A 25,010-nucleotide genomic window follows, 5' to 3' on the forward strand; every position below is an offset into this window, starting at 1 on the left:
TTGGGTATGATGTCACCTTGATTTGGGAGTTTTCTGCCATTCCTCTCTGCAAATCCCCTCAAGCTATGTTAGGTGTGATGGGGACCAGCGATGGAAGCATTTTCAGGTCTCGTCTATGTTAGATTAAGTTCAAGTCAGGGCTCTGACTGGGCCACTGAAGGAGATTCACAGAGTTGTTCCTAAGCAGCTTTTGTGTTGTCTTGTCTGTGTATTTAGAGTCATTGTCGGAAAATAAACCTGCAGCCCAGTCTCAGGTCCAGAGCTATGGATCTGATTTTCATTAAGAATATCTCTGTACTCTTTGCTCTTTTAAGCTTTTCCTTAACCCTGACCAGTCTCCCTGACCCAGTGTTTTAAACTCCCCTGTCCCCCTCCACACGTTGCCCCCAGTATGACGCTGCAACCACAATGATTTACTGTAGGGATGGTATTGTGCAGGTGATAAGCAGTGCCTGGTTTCCTTTTAATAAGATGCTTACAATTCAGGCCAAAAAGTTCAATCTTGGTTTAATCGGACCAGAGAATCTTATTTCTCACAGTCATTAGCATAGCAGAGTTTACAGGGACAAAGGGAAGTAACTCACGGTTACCAACGCTCCATTCAAATAGGAACAAGTGTCTGGCAGGTATCTAATGTGTATGACCAGCCCTAATCTTAGATTAAGAATGCTAGATAAAGATGAGGGAAAAGATATAGGGTCATATGCTTGTTCCATAACAATCAGTTCTTCATTATACATAAAGAGGGTTTGCAAGAGTTACAACTGGCTATGCCATGCACACATTTTCTAACATAAAGTTACCATAACATTTCTACATGATATATGGTTAACTAATGTCACTTATGATGAATTGGCTTAGTGTTAATATTGTTTTTATCTGAAACATGTGTTTTTATCTGAAACATCAACACCATTTAGAATTGGTAGAGTCAATAAGGGGGGGGGGGGAACAAAAATATTTCACATTTTATATTTATATCTTTGTCATGTGAATAAGACCATCATGTTACTAACTGGACATGTCAAACCAATATGCAGTCCGCTACCTAACAGCTGATGTATTTTAGAGGTGTAATGTTCCTAGTGGCCCATTTGTCACATATCCCTACTCTATTGTCTAATCCAATGTCCATCCATAATATATCCCAGTGCTGACAAATTAATCATACAAAGGAAATGACTATCCTGCAGCTTTTACTTTATTATATACTAGCATTGCCCGGTATTTCCTACCTAATCCTTGTGGGGGAGGAAAAGCAACATAGGAGGAAGTACTTGTCCTCATATCCTGTCCTTATATCCCGACCTTATATCCAAACTTCATATCCCATGCTCATATCCCAACCTCATATCCCGTCCTCTTATGTAGTTCTCATATCCCATCCTCATATCCCATCCTTATATCCTGACCTCATATCCTGACTTCATATCCTGACTTTATATCCCGTCCTCATATCCTGTCCTCATATACCATCATCATATCCTTTCCTCATATCCCAACCTCATTTCCCATCCTTATCTCCTGCTCTCATACCCTGTCCTCATATCCCGTCCTCATATCCCGACCTTATATGCAATCATGGATGACCTCACATCCTAACCTAACTTCCTGTCTCCATCTCCTGTTTTCATATCATATCCTCAAATCCCGTCCTCAGGTGGGGCTGAGTTGTGATGAAGAGATTTTAGGGTGAAAATAGAAGGTGGTGTGGTTTTGTGAAAGTGGCCGTAGCTTGCAATGTACAAAAAGGGTAGAAAATAAAGAGGGTGTGGCTTATATGGTAGGTGTGGCTTTGTAAGATGGGGTGTGGCATGCGGAAGTGGTGTGGCCAGACTGATGCACTCACCATAGATCACAATTCATCAGATACCAAGTTCATTAGCTACAGTTCATCAGATTAGATGGCAAAAGGTATTCCAAAAGACACAGTTCATCAGATTAAATAGCAAATGATATTCCAGCAGTAGCTGAGTTATCAATTATATTAAATTCCAGTAGCGCTGAGTAAATAACATCAATTGTAAAGCTTGTAACAATGTTATGGTCTTAGGTAGTTGCAACACAGTTGTATCAGCGAGTTATCAATGATATTAGATTCCAGTAGTGCTCACTACTCTTGCATATGGATTCCTCTACTCCTTTGCCTTTCAGAGCAGCATGGGAAAGGGAAATAGGCAGTGTGTTCTCAGATGCTGATTGGTGCAAAGCCTTGACCCTCTGTCATAGATCTTCCATCTCCTGCAGGATACACGAGACTAACTATAAAATCATCTCCCGTTGGTACAGAGTGCCCGCTCTCCTCTCCCGTATATACCCCTCTGTCTCGGATTCTTGCTGGAGATGTGGAAATCGAGGGGGGTACCATGACCCATATATGGCTGTCTTGCCCCCAACTTGACAACTTTTGGACCTCCCTCGGGACCCGGCTACCCTACTGCTCTTGATCCTCCCGCGAGACTCACCAAAACGTGCCACCAAACAAACACATTTTTTACTGATGTCTGCCAGATCAGTAATCCCCAGGCTCTGGAAGTCTTCTATGGCCCCCACTCATTCATCTTGGCTTAGGGAAGTCTCACACATCTGTAGAATGGAGGAGCTACTGGCTGACCCCAGATGCCAATGCATCAAATTTCACGAGGTTTGGGCCCCCTGGCTAGCTTATATATCCTCGCCTGATTTCAGGACCCTACACCTGAATGGATAGAAGGGATGATCGATGGATGGCAACTGGTCTGGAGAGGTATGTGCACCACGAGAGAATCTCACTATGCTGCTTTTAAACCTTTTAGCTCTAGCTACTCACTTCCTTGTCTTTCTCTTCTGTTCTTCCCTCCTCTCTTTCTACCTTCCTCCCCCTCGGGGTGCTCCTCGGCCTGCCTGTCTTCTTCCCTCCCCCTCATATCCCTAGCACTTTCCTTCTTTCTTCTCTTCTTCTTCATTCCTTCTCTTCTTCCCTCTCCTTCCCTCTGCCTTCCCCTTCCCCTTCACACCCCCGCAACCTTCTTAGACTCAGGTTAGCTTCAACCTTGCTTCTGCATCACTTATTTACTCGTTCCACAGCTACGTATAAGTGATATGTACGTTGGTTCCATTATGCTTCGGTGGAAAGTGTTACCTTAGATAGAGATTGACTCTCATGACTGCCATTCCCACTGAAATGCGTACTTCCCGTTTGATTGCACTAATTGTGAAAGCTCATCTCGGATACCAAGAGACGATGCTGTAACCTGTGACTATATATTGTGCAATTCTTGCTTAGCTAGTTATCTACAATGTTTTATGTACCTTTACTTACTGGCGAGATTTTTTCTTACCTCTTTGTCATTGTTGTGAATGATATTTGATGAATAAAAACGTTATTCTGGAAAAAAAAAGACACATTTGTGTACACAAATATTTCTAGATTCCAGTAGTGCTGAGTAAATCACATCAGTTGTAAAGCTTGTAACTATGTTGCAGTCTTAGGTAATTGTAACACAGTTGTATCAGCGATGTTTGGAAAGGAACGGTGCACAGCACCACTCACCCTCTTCGGCAGATCTCGGATGCAGGCTTGGAACGGCAGTGTCTTAAGGTAGCGAAGTCTGTCTGTATTTACGATGCCTTGCTGGATTGTGATCTGGGTGAGTGGCTCTCCCGTGGGCTCCAAGTGTCCCGGACTGGCACGGAAAGGCGTCCGGCCTCGTGGAATAGTGTCCGGGAGTTCCGCCGCCCGGGGCTGTGTAGTAAATTACTGGAAGCAGATGCATGTCTGAATGGTGCGCTAACAATTCGCGCGTCACAGTGGTCCCAATAGTAAGGGCATCCAGCAGTTGCAAGTCAAGAAAAATGGATATAGTCTATTTGTAAGTGATGTACACTTAGTGGAATAGTGCTTAATGGCGGGTCAGACGCGTTTCAAGGCCACAGGCCTTTTCTTCAGTGACAAAAGAGGATGTATACCTGGTGAGGAGGTCTATATTTATGTAGTCTGTATTCAGTGATGTCACAATAATTAGGGTGGCAAGTAAAACATGGAGATTGGCAATTCAAAGTTTTATACAAAGTAAGGGATGGATCCAATTAAGATAGAAGGAGAATAGAAGGATAGAAGAAAAGAAAAAGAAATATAGTTATTATCACTTATGGATATTTGTTCATTAAGTATATGTGAAAAAGAATAAAGGGATGTGGGATATAGTGTATATATAAAGCATATACTGAATATGACAATGAATATATATATATATATATATATATATATATATATATTAATATATTTAGACATATACATGCATATAAATGCAGGACTTATGTTTTAAATCACTAGAATCTGGATACAGTATATTAATAAGTATGTGATGTAAAGATATATAGATGACAATGTATACAATAAAATGTTAAGGTATGTTAAAAATATGAATATGTTGAAAATAGATTTGTTCAAAAATAGGATAAAAATAGAGATAAAAATAAAAAATAAATAAATAGAAGTATACATATATAATTAATGGTGAAAAATATATGGGTATTATATGCAAAAATAAGCATAAATAGGAATTATATGCAAAAATAGGCATATGATAAAAATATATGGGTATTATATGCAAAAATAGACATATGATAGAACTATATAGATGGGGGGGGGGGGGTCCGGGCAAACAATATATTCCTATATTGAGGACACTTTAGAAAAAGAAATCACACAGAAAAATAAAAAATTAACTCTCCTGGCAGATTAAGAAAAGTACACCGCCCTCTAAAAATAATGAAGCAGATAATACACAACCACAAATTGAACAAGTTCAAACAAAATATACTATACCAATCCACAACAGATTTGCCCCTTTGAATGATATTAATAATGATAATTTTTTAGGGAGACAGAGAGGAAGGTCACCTTATCAATCACCAATCACCACAACCACCATTATTAATTATCAACACAGATATTCCCCACAACCAAACAACAACTATTACAGACCCCACTTCACTCACCAACCCTACCACCCAACAAGGACACCCAATATCACACCCACCCACTACACGTTACCCACACACACATAATCCAGCAATATATTATCCCAAGACACAATCAGTACAAGCAGAGATCCATCCAATCCCTTCAACCCTCTCATTACACACCATCACCCCAAGAAAAAGAGGGTTAGAAGAAGACAGAAGCGAACCACAGCGAGGAACACAACCCCCATTGAAAATAGGAAAAACCACTTAGAAAACTCTAACATTATCAATTTAAGTTCAACATCAGTTACTGATACACAAACTAAACTACTCAACAAGGGTTTGAAATTTGCACCAAGTCAACCACTTAATAAGTTTGACGCATATATTTGTGTGGAAAAATACATAAGAAAGCTATGTCTCAAAAAATATTTTATCAAACAACCCATCACTAATCCTACTTCTCCCAACACCAAATACACCCACACTAACTGCACTTTAAAATACACTTTTTATCCTTTTACTCACTGTATACCCCTAGTGCTCTTGAGGACTGGTTTCTATATATATTTTATATATCATTTTTTTCATTTTTCAGAAGGTTGAGGTTTCAGTTTTACTTCATTCCTACACATCATATTAAAGTTATACTTTGTGATGATCAAGGTACAAAAAGTTTAATGCTGTCCAATTGTCCACATATAAAGAGTATCACCTTTGTCAATTTATAAGTAAAATTTGAGACAATTCCTGTCCATATGCAACAGGTTCAGGATCTTTATCTATTAGCCAAAGCATAGAACGTTTGTGTTACGTTATGCGCTCCGGCCGCACACGCTGGCTGTGAGCTCATGGTCCAGTTACCTTCTGCTGCTGGGATTTGCATTGCGGACGCACCCGCATGCGAATCCCAGTCTGTCACTTACCAGGTGCTTCTCCTGCCCCCGCCTCTGCCTCTCTGCTCCAGCGCGCATGTTCCCGTCCCCTAGGGCAATCACGTACCGGAGCTTAAAGATTTAAAGGGCCAGTGCACCCATTAGTCTAGTACTCCTGTGGCTCATTGATAAATTCCTCCTCCTCCCACACTTCCTTTCGGATCTTTGTTGCCTTGTGCCTGACAGAAAGCATACCTGAGAGTTGCCTTGTCGTGTATCTGATCCTTTGCTCTGTGACTTGACCTTGCTCCTCTGCCACCTCCCTACTGACCTCCTGCTTGGTCCTGACTATGCTACTGTGCCCCTTGCCCTGACCTTCTGCTATCCTGACTACGAGCTGCCTTATCCCTCCTGTGCCTCGCATGTCCTCAGCCGCCTGTGTGGTCGAGCCATGCCAGGGGTAGTGACCTGGGTGCCACCTGCCACAGCAAGTCCATCCCGCTTTGTGGCGGGCTATGGTGAAAACCAGCGGCACCTTAGACTCCGCTCCCTGGTACGGTCCGAGTCATCTGCCACACAGGTCCAGCGGAACCACATCCACCGGTGTTCCTGTCTTCTGAAATGTGAGTGTTACAGTAAGATCCGGCCATGGATCCCACTGAGGTACCCTTGCCTAAAGTCGCGGATCTTCCCTCCGTTGTGGTACGTCAGTCTCAGCAATTGGTGAGACAGGCACAGCAACTTACCCAACTGTCTGCTATGATACGACAGCTTTTGGCCTTGCAACAGCAGCATCCGCAACCTGTCCCACTCTCTCCTCCAGCTCTTGCAGTATCTTCTGGCTCCCAGCTACATCTACCATTACCCTCTAAATATGACGGTGATTCCAAGTTATGCAGAGGCTTCATTACACATGCTCCATGCATTTAAAGCTCATGTCTAAACTGTTTCCGACAGAACGTGCTAAGGTGGCTTTTGTTATTAGCCCACTGTCGGGAAAAGCCTTGGCCTGGGCTACACCCCTTTGGGACCGCGTTGATCCGGTACCTTTCAACTTGACGGCTTTTCTGGCAGAATGTTGCTGTGTCTTTGAGGAACCCGCACGTGCCTCTTCTGCTGAGACGACTTTACTGAACCTATGTCAAGGGAATTCTTCCGTTGGTGACTATGCGGTTCAATTCAGCACTCTAGCCTCAGAACTAGCATGGAATGATGAGGCCTTGTGTGCCACATTCAAAAAAGGACTGTCTAGCAGGATTAAAGATGCCCTTGCTGCACTTGATCCTCCTTCTTCTCTGACTGAACTCATCCACCTGCTACACGTATTGACATGCGTTCTGCTGATAGGCAGGAAGAACTGCACTTAGAGAGGGAACCTGCTAGAACACGGAGATATCCTCACATGGCACCCGTCTTTCAACGTCCACCTCTACAGTTTCCTGTGCCTCTTGCAGAAGAGGCTATGCAAGTGGACCGTTCCTGCCTTACGCAACAGGAAAGATCACAACGATGCAGTGAGAATTTGTGTTTGTATTGTGCTTTCCCGGAACACTTCCTCAAAGACTGTTGTGTTCATCCACAGTATCCAGGAAAACGCTTGCACCTAGTCACGTAGGAGAGGCGTCCCTGAGTGTGAATACAACCTCTCCTCGCTTGACCATTTCTGTACAAGTCTTCACTTCTGCACTTCCTTCAGCACTATAGTATTTTTGGATTCTGAATCTGCAGGTGACTTTATTGATGCTTCTTTCGTCCACAAATATCATCTTCCTGTTACTCGGCTTGCCAGGCCTTTGTTCATCTCCTCTGTTAATGGACAAAATTTGGACTGTAAGGTGATATTCCATACTGAGCCTCTCGTCATGCAAATGGGTGTTCTGCATAAAGAAAAGATTGAATTCTATGAACTGCCTCACTGTACTTCTGAGCTTCTTCTTGGCCTTCCTTGGCTACGACGTCACTCTCCACAACTAGATTGGAGAACTGGAGAAATTATTTGCTGGGGTCAGTTCTGTCAAAATCTTTGTCTCAGTCCAGTCCAGCCTAAAGTTGTTTCTCGTCTTCCTCCTTTGCCTGGTCTGCCTCCACCTTACCAAGATTACTCTAATGTATTCTGCAAGATACAGGCTGAGTGTCTGCCTCCACATTGTCCTTACGACTGCCCTATTGATCTTCTGCTTGGTACCACTCCTCCTTGTGGAAGAATATACCCTCTATCGGTTCCTGAGACCAAAGACATGGCTGAGTATATCCAGGAGAATCTCCAAAAGGGTTTTATCTGTAAGTCCACTTCTCCTGCTGGAGCTGGTTTCTTAGGAAGAAGGGTGGCTCACTCCGTCCATGCATTGACTACAGGGGACTTAACAAAATCACGGTCAAGAACCGTTACCCACTACCTCCTATCTCAGAACTTTTTGACCGTCTACAAGGTCTTCTCCAAGTTGGACTTACGTGGAGTGTATAACCTCATTCATATCCGCAAGGGAGATGAATGGAAAATGGCCGTCAATAATAATAATAATAACAATTTTATTTATATAGCGCCTACAGATTCCGCAGCACTCAATCTCGTAATGCCTTTTGGTATCTGCAATGCTCCAGCCGTTTTTCAAGAGTTTGTCAATGATATCTTCCATGATCTCTACACCTGTGTTGTTGTATACCTAGATGACATCCTGATCTTCTCTTCCAACTTAGAGGAGCATCGTACTCAAGTTCGTCTGGTTCTTCTGCGACTACGGAAGAATAATCTCTATGCCAAACTGGAGAAATGTCTGTGCGAGAAGTCTAGTCTTCCGTTTCTTGGCTACATTGTCTCTCATCGGGGCCTGCAGATGGATCCAGATAAATTGTCTGCAGTGTTGGATTGGCCTCGTCCTTCAGGCCTACGTGTTATTCAACACTTTCTGGGACTCGATAACTATTATCGTCAATTTATCCCACATTTTTTGTCCTTGGTTGCTCCAATTGTGGCTCTCACTAAGAAGACTTCTAATTCTAAATCTTGGCCTCAAGAGGCTGAAGAGGCCTTCTCCCATTTAAAGTCTGCATTTGCCTCTGCTCCCGTGCTTACAAGACCTGATCCAGAGAGGCCCTTTGCTTCGGAGGTTGATTCTTCATCTATTGGAGCAGGTGCTGTTCTCACTCAGATAAACGCCAATGGCAAGACTCTAACTTGTGGGTTCTTCTCCAAGACATTCTCTACTGCTGAGAGGAATTACTCCATTGGAGATTGTGAACTCCTCACTATTAAGCTAGCTTTGGAGGAATGGCAACATTTATTGGAAGGTTCTTCTCATCCGGTCAGCATCTACTCAGATCATAAGAATCTTCTATACCTTCAGTCTGCTCAGCGTTTGAACCCCGTCAGGCTAGGTGGTCACTGTTTTTTTCTAGGTTCAACTTCTTCATCCACTTGCGTCCAGCAGACAAGAACATCAGAGCATATGCCCTCTACAGGTCCTCTTAGGTCATTGGTTTGGACTCCACGCCTAGGCATATTATTCCTCCTGACCGTTTGATTCCTGGCGCTCCTGCTGAAATTCAGCAAGTTCTTCTGGGAAAATCATTTGTGCCCGCCAGATTGAGATGCAAGGTACTGAAATGGGGTCATTCTTCCTTGAAAGCAGGACATCCTGGAATACGCAAGACTCTACTTCTAATCTCCCGGGACTACTGGTGGCCCCATCTTGAATGTGATGTTTCTTATTTTGTTAATTCCTGTGAAACTTGTGCCCCTGACAAAACCCCACGACAGAGACCTGCAGGACTCTTACAGCCTTTACCCATTCCGGAGACTCCCTGGTCCCATATTGCCATGGATTTCATCACCGATTTGCCGCCATCTCGTTTGGGTCATTGTAGATCGGTTTTCCAAGATGGCTCATTTCATGCCTCTACCAGGTCTTCCTTCTGCCCCACAGGTGGTGAAGTACTTCTTGCTGCATGTCTTTCGTTTACATGGACTTCCTCAGCATATCGTTTCGGATCGCGGTGTGGAGTTTGTCTCTAAATTCTGCTGAGCCCTTTGTAACCGTCTGGACATCAAGCTGGACTTCTCGGCCTACCACCCTCAGTCCAATGGTCAGGTGGAGAGGGTTAACCAAATCCTTAAGACTTATCTTCGGCATTTTGTTTCTGCTTGCCAAGACGATTTGGTCGACCTTCTCCCCTGTGCTGAATTCTCTTATAATCACAAGGATTTTGAGTCCACGAGGTCGTCTCCCTTTTTTGTTGTCTACGGATTCCATCTCCGTTCTCCTCTTCTTCTCCCAAATTCCTCCGGTGTGCCTGCTGTTGATGAGCTGGCCCGTGACTTCTCCACCATCTGGCAAAAGACCCAACAGTTGTTATCCCAGGCTTCTTCATGCATAAAGGCACAAGCTGATAAAAGTAGAAGACCTCCTCCGTCCTTCTCTCCTGGTGACATGGTGTGGCTTTCATCCAAGTACATCCGCTTCAAGAAACCCTGTTACAAGCTCTGTCCTCGCTACCTTGGTCCCTTCAAGAGTCTACAAAAAATCAACCCGTCTCCTACAAACTCAGTCTACCTGCTACGTTACGAATTCCCAATTCCTTCCACGTCTCTCTCCTCAAGCCTCTTGTCATAAACTGGTTTTCTCAAAAGAATCTTGTCCCCACACCTTTCTCCGGCTCTTCTGATGTCTACAAAGTTAAACAGATTCTTGCCACTAAAACCGTGAGTGGTAAACAATTTTTTCTGGTCGACTGGGAGGGTTACGGTCCTGAGGAGAGGTCTTTGGAGCCTGAGGAGAATATTCTGGACTGTGACCTTCTCAGGAGTTTTCTGAGACGTAAAAGAAGGTGAGACTAAAGGGGGGGTACTGTTACGTTATGCGCTCCAGCCACACACGCTGGTCCTGTTACCTGCTGTTGCCCGCAGGGCTGGGATTTGCATCACGGGACGTGCCCGCATGTGAATCTCAGTCTGTTACTCACCAGGTGCTTCTCCTGCTCCTGCCTCTCTGCTCCGGCGCACGTGTCCCCTTCCCCTACGGCACGCATGCATTGGAGCTTTAAGATTTAAAGGGCCAGTGTGCCCATTAGTGTAGTACACCTGGGGATAATTGATAAATTCCTCCTCCCACACTTCCCTGCCGGATCTTTGTTGCCTTGTGCCTTAGAGAAAGCATACCTGAGAGTTGCCTTGCCGTGTATCTGATCCTTTTCTCTGACCTTGCTCCTCTGCCGCCTGCCTACTGACCTCCTGCTATGCCCTGACTACGCTACTGTGTCGCCTGCCCTGACCTTCTGCTATCCTGACTACGAGCTGCCTTTTCCCTCCTGTACTTCGCATCTCCTCAACTGCCTGTGTGGTCGAGCCATGCCAGGGGTAGCGACCTGGGTGCCGTCTGCCACAGCAAGTCCATCCCGCTTTGCGGCGGGCTCTGGTGAAAACAAGCGGCACCTTAGACTCCGCTCCCTGGTACGGTCCGAGTCATCAGCAACACAGGTCCAGCGGATCCACATCCACCGGTGTTCCTGTCTTCTGAAACGTGAGTGTTGCAGTTTGCATAGAGCATCAGGACCAACCTGACCTGTGTTATACAGACAACCCACTGATGTGAATGTACAATGTGTAATCCTTCTGGTATCCTGTCGTGGTGCTGTAGGGAAACAGTGGCAGGTTTCTATACAGATTACAGATAAGCATGGGGACATTTTGTTTTCTTCTTATTTTTAAGACATCCTTCTAATAAGAAGTGATTGACCTTAGGCAACAACACTTCTAAGGCTTTATGGCTTGCTGGCACCCATCTAAGACCTCCACATGCCCTTTTAGCTCCCCTGCTTTGATACCCAGGATATTGCTGGTACTAGACAAAATTTTGAGATTGACCCTAGAGAATTATAATTTAAAGGGGTACTCCGGTGGTAAAAAAAAAAATAAAAAAAATAATAATTCAAATCATCTGGTTCCAGAAAAGTTAAAGAGATTTGTAAATTACTTCTATTTAAAAATCTTAAGCCTTCCAGTAGTTATCCGCTGCTGTATGCTCCAGAGGAAGTTGTGTAGTTCTTTCCAGATTGACCACGGTGCTCTCTGCTGACACCTCTGTCCGTGTCAGGAACTGTCCAGAGCAGGAGTGGTCTTCTATGTCCTGACATGGACAGAGGTGGCAGCAAAGAGCACTATGGTCAGACTGGAAAGAATTATGCAACTTCCTTTGTAGCACACAGTGCCTCACAAGTACCGGAAGGGTCAAGATTTTAAGATAGAAATAATTTACACATATGTATAACTTTCTGGCACCAGCTGATTTGATTTTTTTTTTTCTTCACCGGAGATACCCTTTAATTCATTTTCAACTATATTTGTATGCATTTACAAAATATGTACCTTTGCATAACATTTTATATCTCATAGATGTCAATATGTAATCCTTTTTTCCAACAACTTGTATGTTGTAGACTATGTATGCAGATATATAATAAGGTTTAGTGAGAAAACTGTTCTAAACTTGTGTCATTGATGTAATGGATTGCCTTTCTGACCAGCTGGCCATCCTATTATATCCAGTAATGAGCATCTGTTCTCCTCTTGCTTCTAGGACAGTTTTCCAGCTCGCTTTGGAGGCGTCCACTTTGTCAATCAACCTTGGTACATCCATGCCCTGTATACCATAATTAAACCTTTCCTTAAAGACAAGACACGAAAAAGGGTAAGACATGAAAAATCATGCAAGGCCACATCCTGGGCTTTCTCCAAATCTCCAGAGGAGCAGTGTAGTCAGTATTTTTGCTGGAAACCTCAGAGATTAAAACATATGGTGTGTTGTGGTCACAGCTGTGGATTGCATATTGTCTGCTTCCGATCAATAAAGCTATGGCAATGGATTATATTCAGTGTGAGTCTTCGGGATGAGGGCATCTTTGATCTTTAGAAGGAACAGGAACTAACCAGTCAGAATCTCATTTGTGATATGAAGGGGGGAATATATTAAAACTACTGGCAGCTCTAGAAGCTGTAATTACTGACAATTGTATGAAGGATCAGCTGCTGTACATAATGGAGCAGGTCTATTTACAGCAGAAGGTGCACTATTTTATTATTTCATTATTTTCCTGCAGCTGTATCTGTCCATCTTAGAACAGATTCTCCCGAGCCTGGTAATATGATCAAACGCTCAGTCTTTAGCCGTGACTGGGAGAGTAGATTAGTTTCTTTCTCTTCTTACACAGTCTTTATGCTTAGTATAGTTGAGGATATCACCTTACAATCTGATACCAAAACCCATCAAATAAAGAGTCTGCAATACGTCGACACACACGTAGATATTTTTTTTAATGTAAGACTCATATTTCAAAAAACACAATGCACAATTTGGGTGTACAATATGGGTTTATAAATAATGATATACTATAGGAAAGAATCCATCTGCCTTTTTAACCTTATTTTGAATTCAAGGTTCAAAAATATAATTGTTTAGGCTAGCATTCCACTGAGGCTTTTCACGCAAAAATGTCGAAAAAAAACATCTATTTTGCCGCACTGCACTTTTTCAGCCACTTGGCATTTTTCATTTTGGTGTTTTTTTTTTTATTTTTTTATTCTTTGGGCGTTTTTCAGCTATTTTGATCTCAGAGACTGGTTTACAAAAACAACCACAAGTTTAAAGTATGGCATTTTTTTACAGAAATCTATTTTTTTCAGGCCATGTGGGTTTTAACTTTGGCGTTTTTGCAGGCAGTTTTTATTCTTTTTTTGGACTTCAGCGATCCCAAAAAAGGGATGGAGATCCCTATTTTATTAACATTTTGTAGGGTACCATTAAAAAAAATGCAGTAGTGATGAAAAAAATTGTATTCAACGAAATTTATATTTTTTATAACAACATTTTTATTAATTTTTAAACAGGGATCAATTTATTTGGGCAGGCAGGGAACCAAAAATGTAGCAGACAATAATAAAAATGTAGAAAAGGGCCATTTATTTGTAAATATAATATATTTTTTTTAATTCATTTTGTTAAACTTTTTATTAGTAATGTATTTTAATAATGTGTTTAATAAAGTGTGTGTGTGTGTGTGTTTTTAACTTTTTTTAACTTTTTTTTTTAGGTAGTGGGAGTAGTAGTATTATAGTGCAGAGATGCGAGCGCATGAGAAAGCCGCTCCACATCTCTGCAATAGATAGGATGATCGCATCAGATGTCAGGAGTGACACCGGGAGCTATCTGTCTATTAGTACAGGTACTACTACTCCCATCATGGAACAGTCTGTAGTAGTACTATCTAAAAAAAAATGTAACAAATAGAGAAAAAGTGAAACACACACACACTTTATTAAACACAATATTAAAATACATTACAAATAAAAATGTAAAAAAAATTTATGATAAAAAATATATTACTTTTACATTTAATATACATTTTTTATGCACTTTTAGGTGCCTTTTTAATATTTTATGGCTCATTTTATTTTACAGTTTTATGTATTTCAGGTCTTTGCTTGCAATTTTCAAGTGTTTTCAAGTATTTGGCTGGGTTCATACTTAGTATTTTGGTCAGAATATTTTAGCCAAAACCAGGAGGGGAATGGAAACACTATAATGGAAAGATTTGCATCTTTTTGTGGTTTTTGGAACCACTTTAGATATCTGCTTAAAAATACTGACAAAAAAACTGAGGGAAAGTTATCACGCTGTCTTATAATAAGATTCTCTCTGTTGCCCACAATAACCAATCACAGCTCAACTTTCATTTTACCAGACAATCCCGAAAAAGGGGCATGGGCGCCCGGAAAATGGGCGAGGTTTCTACAACCCGACCTGTTTACTATTGAATTCACAGAAAATCCTGAGAATAAATGGCTGGAAATTTCCATTAAGAAAAAGCTGGTCAGAAAACTTTCCAAACTTAAAAATCTGTGAATCTATATAGTAAATAGAGTGGAATCCTACAAGTCAGAAACAACATTTCACACTAGTAAAACCCAACACTCTTAGTAAAGGAGGGCCAGTTTTGATATTTTTCAGGCATAAAAGGGTGTGTGTCTCAAAATACACTCAAAGAAACTAGGTGTAAGGCTAGGTTCACTCATGTGTAGTGGCCCAGTACAGGAGTTGCACCCCTGTACCATTGCTGCCCTGTCAGGCAGACTCCATTCCATGAGCCCTGGGCCTCCACTTCACCTGTGTCCCCTGAATAGTTAAATAATGCATGTGTTATCCAATGCAATGTATATATTTGTTCTATGCCTTTAACCCCTTCATGACCCGGGGTTTTTCTGTTTTCGCACTTTAGTTTTTTCCTCCTTATCTAAAATCATAACTCTTTCAAATTTGCACCTAAAAATCCATATGATGGCTTATTTTTTGCACCACCAATTCTTCTTTGTAATGACATCAGTCATTTTACCAAAAAATATATAGCGAAACGGAAAAAAAAATCATTGTGCGACAAAATTGAAGATAAAACACCATTTTGTAAATTTTGGGGGCTTCCGTTACTACGCAGTAAATTTTTCGGTAAAAGTTACACTTTCTCTTTATTCTGTAGGTCCATATGATTAAATTGAAACTCTACTTATATAGGTTTTATTTTGTCGTACTTCTGGAAAAAAATCATAACTACATGCAGGAAAATTAATAATTTAGAAATTGTCATCTTCTGACCCCTATAACTTTTTTTTTTTTCCGCGTACGGGGCGGTTTGAGGCCTCAATTTTTGCGCAGTGATCTGATGTTTTTAGTTGTACTATTTTTTTTATTAATTTGACATTTTGATCGCTTTTTATTCATTTTTTCATTATATAAAAAGTGACCAAAAATACGCTATTTTGGACTTTGGAATTTTTTTTGCACGTACTCTATTGACCGTGCGGTTTGATTAACAATAGGGGGCTATAACACTGCACACACTGATCTTTTACATTGATCATTGTTATCTCATAGGATAACATTGATCAATGATTCTGCCGCTTGACTGTCATGCCTGGATTCCAGGCACAGAGCAGTCCTTCAGCGATTGGACATGGAGGAGATAGGTAAGGCACCCTCCTCGTGTACTCCAGCTGTTCGGGATGCCACAATTTCACCGCGGCTGTCCAGAACAGCCCACTGAGCTAACCGGCACTGATTAGCTTTCAGTTTAGATTAGCTTTCAGTTTAAAGGGTTATTAGCCACGGGTCCCAGCCATTGTTAGGTGCCAGGCCTGACCCGCTATGGCACGAGGCCACGCAGTGGCCCGGCATTATGGAAAGGGAGAGGACCCAGGATGTACGGGTATGGAGAAGGAAGGAGTAAAGTACTGTTCTAATGTGATTGTAACCAAGGAAGGTACCAGTGACCATGTGACCTACAGGGTGACCTATGGGACCCATCCAGAGTCTCCCAATATAAATCCTGGGTGGAGCTTCCTCTTTCTCTTTGAGTCTTTGCTGAGCCACAGTGAGGTCAAGTCTAGAGAGAGTGTCTGGTGTCCTAAAGAGAACAAACGTCTACCACGCAGCCACAGATCCAGAAGTCCACTACCCCCAGGTCAAAACCTGGTAAACTACAAACGGGGTAAAGTCTGTCAGTCTCAGTCAAGTCAGTCCAAATCAATCTGTCTCAAGTCAGCATGGCCCTGCATCAAATTGTCCAAGTCCACCATAGGCCCCAGCAAACCCTGTGGTCCCTGAAATCACTGCCCAACCCCCCCCCCCCCCCCCCCCCCCCCCCGTGGGCCTAGCCAAGCTGTATAAACTGTTACATCTGTCTGACTCCGTTGTTCCGTAACTTGGCGTCGGAGTCATTGTTTGCCCCCATGCCTAGCCCAGGATCCAGTGGTATACTTTTGGGCGGTGTAGAGGATAAACCACGCCCTGGTGTCACGAATACAAGGGGTTAATTCCATCTGCCCCTAGGGTAATTCCATCTGCCCTCCTCCCACCCTCACCACACACATGTCGGAGGCTTTATTAGTGAATCTGTTGTGGGTTCCGTCTAAAATAACAAACAATATAGCAAAGAGTGCAGCACTATTTTATTCAGTCAAATAATGAACGCCATGTTGGAAACCAAATGGACTCCATTAAAGTCAATTGGTTCCAACAGGGTCATTTGTATCCGGTGTGCGGTGGATCTGCCAATTCATTTGTTAATTCTTCAATGGAGCAGATGAATGGAAAAAATAATGCAGATGTGAACCTAGCCTAAACATAGCCTAATATGGATGGTGGGCAGAGAGAGCTATAGCAAGATCACATAATCTTCTTTTTTGGGGGTAATATGAACCTGCACAAGTGTACCTCACCCCATGCCCTAATTACAAGGATTTTTCCATAAATTTTTTTTAGGTACAGGGGAACAATATAGGTCCCATGACATCTATGGTTATGGTACATATTAATTCTGTATTAATAAAATAGTAGTTGGGACCATGAGACACAAGAGTTCACATGTCCCCCAGAAAGGCTGAATGAGCAGCCAAGAAGACAATAAATCAGGTAAAAAGAGGGTGTTTTGAATGAAAAGAAACACAGGGATAGTGTCAGTGAGAGGCAGGGACAGATGGGGGGGGGGGGATTAGAGAGAGTTTAGATCACGAAAGGTACTCTTTAAGCTATTACAGTCAGTAGATAGAGTTCTGCCCCTGGAAGACATGATATTAACTCAGTGAAGTGAATGTAGGAGAAAACTGAATAGCAGAGAATCCTATTTAATGAGAGGGATTAGAACGACAACAACACATTATATGGAATAATTATGGTTGACAAAGAAAATGATTTTCAGCTATTTAAGAAAATTTTCCTGAAATATTTACATGTTTTATTGTTTTTATTTTTCAGATTTTCCTCCATGGTAACAATCTTAACAGTCTGCACCAGTTGATCCACCCAGAATGTTTACCATCAGAGTTTGGGGGTACACTGCCACCATATGACATGGGGACATGGGCGAGGACTCTGCTTGGTCCTGATTACAATGATGAGAATGAGTATACTCACACTTCTTACAATGCCATCCATGTGAAGTGTGCGCCTACCAATGTAGACAGAGATTGCTCGCCGAAATATATGAAAAGGTAACTATGTTCTGCAGCTACACCCTGAAGTTCACCATAAAGTTCACAGTATTAACAAGCATCAATATTTTAGTCCTTTATATAATAATTTACAATACATAAAAATGCCAATGTACATCAAAGGAGTTATGGAAATCACGGGTTCTCGTCATTTTGCATTTTGTGAGCAGTATACAGCTGTAATGGTCAGGAAACACATTTAAGTGAAGGAAATATATATATACAGTATGAAGTATGGGAAAACAAGAAATTACAAACATATACAAATATTTTTGATCATAGGATTATGCTGGTATTATACCATCCACATTGGCACTGTTAAGAGGGTTAGAATATGTATTCAGTCAATATAGATGTTTTATTGTATCCAGTGCATATGGTCATTACTCAGAATTCCTATGAAGAGTCACATTGAGTCCCACAGCCACTGCTTGAGGACAAGTTTTATCAATGGTTTGCTTCTCAATAATAGATTTATTTTACATAGGGGTAAAACAAGGGCAATGTGACTACTGTTAAGACCATTGGTCACAAAACAATATAATAGGTCCAAATGACAATATAGCCAATTTACATTTTTTTGCAATGAGTATTGTAGTCAACATAACAACAGATTCAAGCATACTACAAATGCAGAATAAACTGTAGCTGCAATAAAGGCTGTTGGCTCACATGGATTAAATACTAGTTTTTTCTAGTTTAGAGATTAATATATGAAGAAATCGGATCCAAATTCTCACCATTTTTCACACACATGGCAGGATCAACCTGTTTACAGTGAGTTTCTGTGTATAACATAGTATAACATAGTTCATAAGGTTGAAAAAAGCCCAGAGTCCATCAAGTTCAACCTATATCCCTAATGAGTCCCTACTGAGTTGATCTAGAGGAAGGCAAAAAACCCTCATACTAGAGGTAAAAATTCCTTCCCGACTCCAAATATGGCAGTCAGAATAAATCCCTGGATCAACCTTCTGTCCCTATAAATCTAGTATACATTACAGGGATGTTATTATTCTCCAAAAATGCATCTAGACCCCTTTTGAACAATTTTACAGAGTTCACCATGACCACCTCCTCCGGGAGAGAATTCCACAGTCTTACTGCTCTTACAGTAAAGAACCCCCGTCTGTGCTGGTATAAAAACCTTCTTTTCTCTAGACGTAGAGGATGCCCCCTTGTTATAGATACAGTCCTGGGTATAAATATAACATGGGAGAGATCTCTGTACTTCCCCCTGATATATTTATACATAGTTTTTAGGTCTCCCCTAAGCCTTCTTTTTTATTAACTAAATAACCCTAATTATGATAATCTTTCTGGGTACTATAGTCCTCCCATTCCCCGTATTACCCTGGTTGCCCGTCTTTCAACCCTCTCCAGCTCCACTATATCTTTCTTGTACACTGGTGCCCAGTACTGTACACAGTATTCTATGTGTGGTCTGACTAGTGATTTGTACAGCGGTAGAATTATTTCCTTGCTGTGGGCATCTATGCCCCTATTGATGCTCCCCATGATTTTATTTGCCTTGGCAGCAGCTGCCCGACACTGGTCACTACAGCTAAATTTACTATTAACTAAGACTCCTAAGTCCTATTCCACATCAGTCGTCCCAAGTGTTCTCCCATTTAATACATAATCCCAGCCCGGATTTTTCTTCCACATGTGCATTACCGTACATTTATGAGTGTTGAACCTCATCTGCCAATTCCCAGCCCAAACCTCCAACCTATCCAGATCCATTTGTAATAGTGCACTGTCCTCTATAGTGTTTACCGCTTTACAGAGTTTAGTATCATCTGCAAAGATTGCTACTTTGCTATTCATCCCCTCTACAAGGTCATTAATGAATATATTAAATAGAACAGGACCCAAGACGGACCCCTGTGGTACCCCACTAGTAACAGTCACCCAATCAGAATAAGTACCATTAATAACCACCCTCTGTTTCCTATCACTGAGCCAGTTACTTACCCACTTACACACATTTTCCCCCAGCTCAATCCTTCTCATTTTATGCACCAACCTTTTATGTGACACCGTATCAAATGCTTTTGAAAAATCCAAATATTCGACATCCAGCGATTCCCCCTGGTCCAGTCTGGAGCTGACCTCCTCATAAAAGCAGATCAGGTTAGTTTGACAGGACCGATCCCTCATAAAGCCATGCTGATATGGAGTCTTACATTTATTTTTTTCAAGATTTTCCAAAATAGCATCTCTTAGAAAACCCTCAAACAATTTACATACAACAGAGGTTAAACTAACTGGTCTGTAATTCCCAGGGTCACCTTTTGTCCCCTTTTTAAATATTGGCACCATATTTGTCATGTGCCAGTCCCTGAATATTTAACATAGGGGTCTGTCTATTACATTACCTAATTCCTTCAGAACACAGGGGTGAATGCCATCTGGACCTGGTGATTTGTTTATTTAGATTTTTTGTAGGCGGCACTGTACTTCTTCCTGGGTTAGACAGGTGACCTGTACTGGGGAGTTTACCTTATCTTACTGTATTTCACCTGGCATTTCATTTTCCTCAGTGAATATAATGGAGAATAATTTGTTGTATATATTTGCTTTTTCCTGATCCCCGTTTATAATTTCTTCCTCATCATTTTTAAAGGTCCTACACCTTCATTTTTTACCTTTTTGCTATTTATATAGTTAAAGAACATTTTGGGGTTAGTTTTACTCTCTTGGGCAATGAGTCTTTCTGTCTCTATTTTTGCTGCTTTTATCTGTTTTTTTTTTTTTACATATTTTACATCTTTCTCTATAGCTTTTTAATGCTTCTTCACTGCCATCCTATGTTACTAGTTTAAATGCTTTATTTTTGTTATTTATTGCCCCCTTAACATTTTTATTCATCCATATTGGTTTTCTTTTATTTCTGATCCTTTTATTCCCATAAGGTATAAATATATACATCTTACAGTGAGAATTTAAGATATTTTTTAAAGTCTCCCATTTAGCGTCAGTATTCTTGTTTTTGAGGACATTATCCCATTTTATATTGTTAAGGGCTTCTCTGAGTTGGTCAAACTTTGCCTTCCTAAAGTTCATTGTTTTTGTGGCCTCTCGCAAGATTCCCTTATTGAAGAACAAGTGTTACACTCACGTTTCTGAAGACAGGAACTCCGGTGTATGTGGATCCGCTAGACCTGTGTGGCAGATGACTCAGACCATACCAGGGAGCGGAGTCCAAGGTGCCGCTGGTCTTCACCAGAGCCCGCCGCAAAGCAGGATGGGCTTGCAGCTGCAGGCGACACCCAGGTCGCTACCCCTGGCACGGCTCGACCACACAGGCGGCTGAGGAGATGCGAGTCACAGGAGGGATGAGGAAACTCGTAGTCTGTATAGCAGTAGGTCAGGGCAGGCGGCAGAGTAGCGTAGTTGGGACATAGCAGGAGTTCAGTTGGAAGGCAGCAGAGGAGCAAGGTCAAGTCACAAGAGCAGGAGATCTGGTACACGGCAAGGCAAAACAAAGGAACACTTTCTCTAGGGCACAAGGCAACAAAGACCCGGCAGAGAACTGAGGAGGGTAGAGGAATTTATATAAAAAAAAAAAAAAGCCACAGGTGGCTACACTAATGAGCGTACTGGCCATTTAAACCTTAAAACTCCGGTGCGCGCATGCCCTAAGGGACGGGGACACGCGCGCCGAGGCAGAGAGGTGGAGGCAGAGGCAGGAGAAACACCTGGAGAGTGACGGACTGGATCTCGCATGCGGGCACGTCCCGCGATGCGAGTCCCAGCCCCGTCGGCAGCAGAAGGTAAGGAGACCATGCGCCCATGACCAGCGTGTGAGCCCGGAGCGCATAGTGTAACAACAAGTTACAATGTATTATATTATAATCACTATTTCCTAGGTGTCCTTCTATAGTGTTGCTCGCGAATATTCGCAATGCAAATTTTATTCGCGAATATCGCATATTCGCCAATATTCGCGAATATAGCACTATATATTCGTAATTACAAATATTCGTTTTTTTTGTTTTTTTGTTTTGTTTTTTGTTTTGTTTTTCCACATCACAGTGATCATCCCTCTCTGCTTCCTGCTTGTGTGGTGTAAAGAAGGCTCTAATACTACTGTGTGAGACTGGCGTGCAAATTTTTGCATATGCGAGAATTTGCATATGCTAATTTTCACATAAGCGAATTTTCGCTTATGCTAATTTTGGTATATGCTAATTTTTGCATATGTTAATTTTCGCATATGTGAATTTACCGAATATATGACGAATATTCGACCATATATTCGCGAATATTCGCGAATTCGAATATGGCCTATGCCGCTCAATACTATCCTTCTACTTGCACATTAGTTACTCTGCCAGGTCTGTTGGTTAATATTAAGTCTAGTAGGGCACCCCCTCTGGTCGGGCCCTGCACCCGGGCTGTGATTTCCCCTTTCTCCTTTTGGATTCTGCCCACTAACATTGAAGAAGACCGTATTCCCATGTACGGGAGAAGTGAGCAGTACACAAACCCATTTTCTTTTTTTTTGCTATTGAACTTAGCCTAAATCTTGACGGAACTGTTGCCACAACTGATGACAATATGCGTGAGTTGTCATCAGTTGTCTAGCATCAAGCAAGCTGTGCTCCCCTGTCCGGTGTCGTCCGGCACATCCAGCCATCCGGCCTCCAAACTGAGACACCGGATGACTGTGAACTATCCCATTCAGTTCTAGCATCAGTTTCCCTCTGGTGCCTGCTGGAGGGAAAGACTGCCGGACAACTGATGTATGTGAAGGGGACCTTACTGGGTATCGTAAGTTAGTTGTCTTTTGACCAAAAAAAGCAGATACCAGATGTCTGAATTATTGCTAATGCCATGGGGTTGTGATGCCAGTCTCCCAGAGATCTGCAGCAATGCTTACAGTTCTGGGGTGACAATTTTCTAAAAACCAAGATCAACATTACTGGGTGTACTGGTGACTGTATGAGCAAGACCATAATCAAACAAAAGACCACCATTCATAGCCCCACCAAGTATTGCATGTGACAACGTACAGCTTGGCACATAGGCTTTGTGTGTACCTGGCTGTTTAATCTGTCAGACTATACTGAACATTTTAATGTAATTTAGCCACACATTGCTTACTACATGTTCACTGATATCATGGTCTCTGTCCTAAAGTAAGATCATGTTAAGTACAATCTCTGAATTGTGCACAGCTGTAATACAGCATCCAGACAAGCTTATTGGGCAATATTGCACTACCATGTTTGTGATTTCATATGGAGAAATAGTGGAGTTTTTTTTTTTTGTCAGGCTGTTTCTGAATAAAACAGGAAACTATTACGATGTGTTCATTCAGACGCCATAGTAAGGGAATGTAATCCTTAGAAGCTTTACTCCATATTATGATGTGGGATGGAGGCACCATATGGCAGCAAATAAAGTGCTTACAGCACCGTAGTAATGACCTGCAAGGACTGCCGATTCTGGCTGCCTGTACGTGGCTCTATATACATTGCTAGAGCTGCAAAATACAGTATATATCCCAATTCGCTAAGTCTATGAATGCTATTGATCTGTGTTGATGCTTGCCAGTTTGTTTTTAGTCTTTTACTTCGACTATATCGACTGCACTGTTACGACTATGTCGGACTACTAAGCCTCTGGTATCCCAGGATGCCCTCTGTGCTGGGAACTGCAACCTGGATCCCTTCCAGAAAAGACATATGTCTTTGCCAAATTAAACTAAAGCCAAAGCCAAACCTAATAACAACCCAATGGCTCCACCTCTGATTCCCTGAAAAAGCATTTGGTTTTCTTGCAATGCCTAGTTGTTTATTAATACTTGCTGTATTAGTAGCAGATCTATATACAGGGTGGGCCATTTATATGAATACACCTTCAGAAAATGGGAATGATTGGTGATATTAACTTCCTGTTTGTGGCACATTAGTATATGTGAGGGGGGAAACTTTTCAAGATGGGTGGTGACCATGGTTGCCATTTTGAAGTTGGCCATTTTGAATCCAACTTTTGTTTTTCAATAGGAAGGAAACTTATTGTAAATTTCACATGAAAAACAATGTTGTGCTTGGTTTTAACGTAACTTTATTCTTTTTGGAAACCTTCTATAATAAGGTCCTAGAAAATTTTAGAGATATGTTTAAAAAGAGAGAAAGAATTACATTTCCAAGAAACCTTAATAAAGAACAACAAATAGCACTCCAAACACTTATGAAGAATAAAGATATAGTGATTAAGCCAGCCGATAAGGGGGGGGGGGGGGGAGTTGTTATTTTGAATCAGGCAGAAAATCATGAAGAGGCCACCAAAATTTTGTCAGATAAAAAATATTATCAAAAACTGGACAAAAATCCTACGGATATATATAATAAAGATCTAAAAATCTTATTAGATCAAGCCCTAGCAGATAGATGTATCTTAAAACGTGAACGGAACTTTATGTATAACCCCTATCCAAGCACTCCTTATTTTTATTTTCTGCCAAAAGTGCACAAAGATAAAAAGAAACCTCCGGGTAGACCAATAGTGGCGAGTATGAATTCTGTCACCAGTGGATTATCTGAATATATAGACCATCAATTACAGAGGTTCGCCACTAGCCTTCCAGCCTATTTAAAAGATACGGGACACTTGCTGTCCCTCCTTAGAGATGTTGAATAGGAGGAGGGCTACATCTGGGTTACCCTAGATGTAGCCGCCCTGTATACAAATATACCTCACAAAAAGGGGGTTGAGGCAGTTGGTCTTTTTCTGCAGGAGGACCCCCTTATGCCTATAAAACAAAAAAAGGTTATACTAGATGCCATTCAGTATACATTAATTCACAATTATTTTGCATACAATGGTGACCACTACGTGCAGGTTTGCGGCACATCAATGGGGACAAAATTTGCCCCATGCTACGCAAACCTGTACGTAGGGGCATTTGAGGCGTGCATTTGTAACAAACAAATTGTGTTCTATAGAAGGTTTATTGATGACATCATCATGATATGGAATGGCAGTGAAGAGTCCTTAATTGATTTTATAGAAAAGCTCAATACAAATGATTGGGGCCTAATCTTCACATCCAACATTAGTGCTTCTAGAGCCACGTTTTTGGATTTGGACATTGAGGTGAGGGACGGCTGTCTGCATACCACCACCCATTTTAAGGAGGT

General features: G+C 41.7%; 1 protein-coding gene across 2 annotated transcripts in view; it reads left to right on the top strand.

The window, feature by feature from the left end:
* The window catches only part of CLVS1 (clavesin 1), a 125,854-nt gene that overhangs the window by 74,005 nt on the left and 26,839 nt on the right, over positions 1–25,010 (top strand). For both annotated transcript variants that reach the window (XM_056522022.1, XM_056522020.1), the window contains exons 4-5: positions 12,398–12,508; positions 17,621–17,856. In XM_056522022.1, coding sequence (XP_056377997.1) covers positions 12,398–12,508; positions 17,621–17,856 — 347 coding nt within the window. The remainder of the gene's footprint in view (positions 1–12,397; positions 12,509–17,620; positions 17,857–25,010) is intronic.

This window comes from Hyla sarda, chromosome 5 (genome assembly GCF_029499605.1).
Source record: "Hyla sarda isolate aHylSar1 chromosome 5, aHylSar1.hap1, whole genome shotgun sequence".
Classification (NCBI taxonomy): Eukaryota; Metazoa; Chordata; class Amphibia; order Anura; family Hylidae; genus Hyla; species Hyla sarda.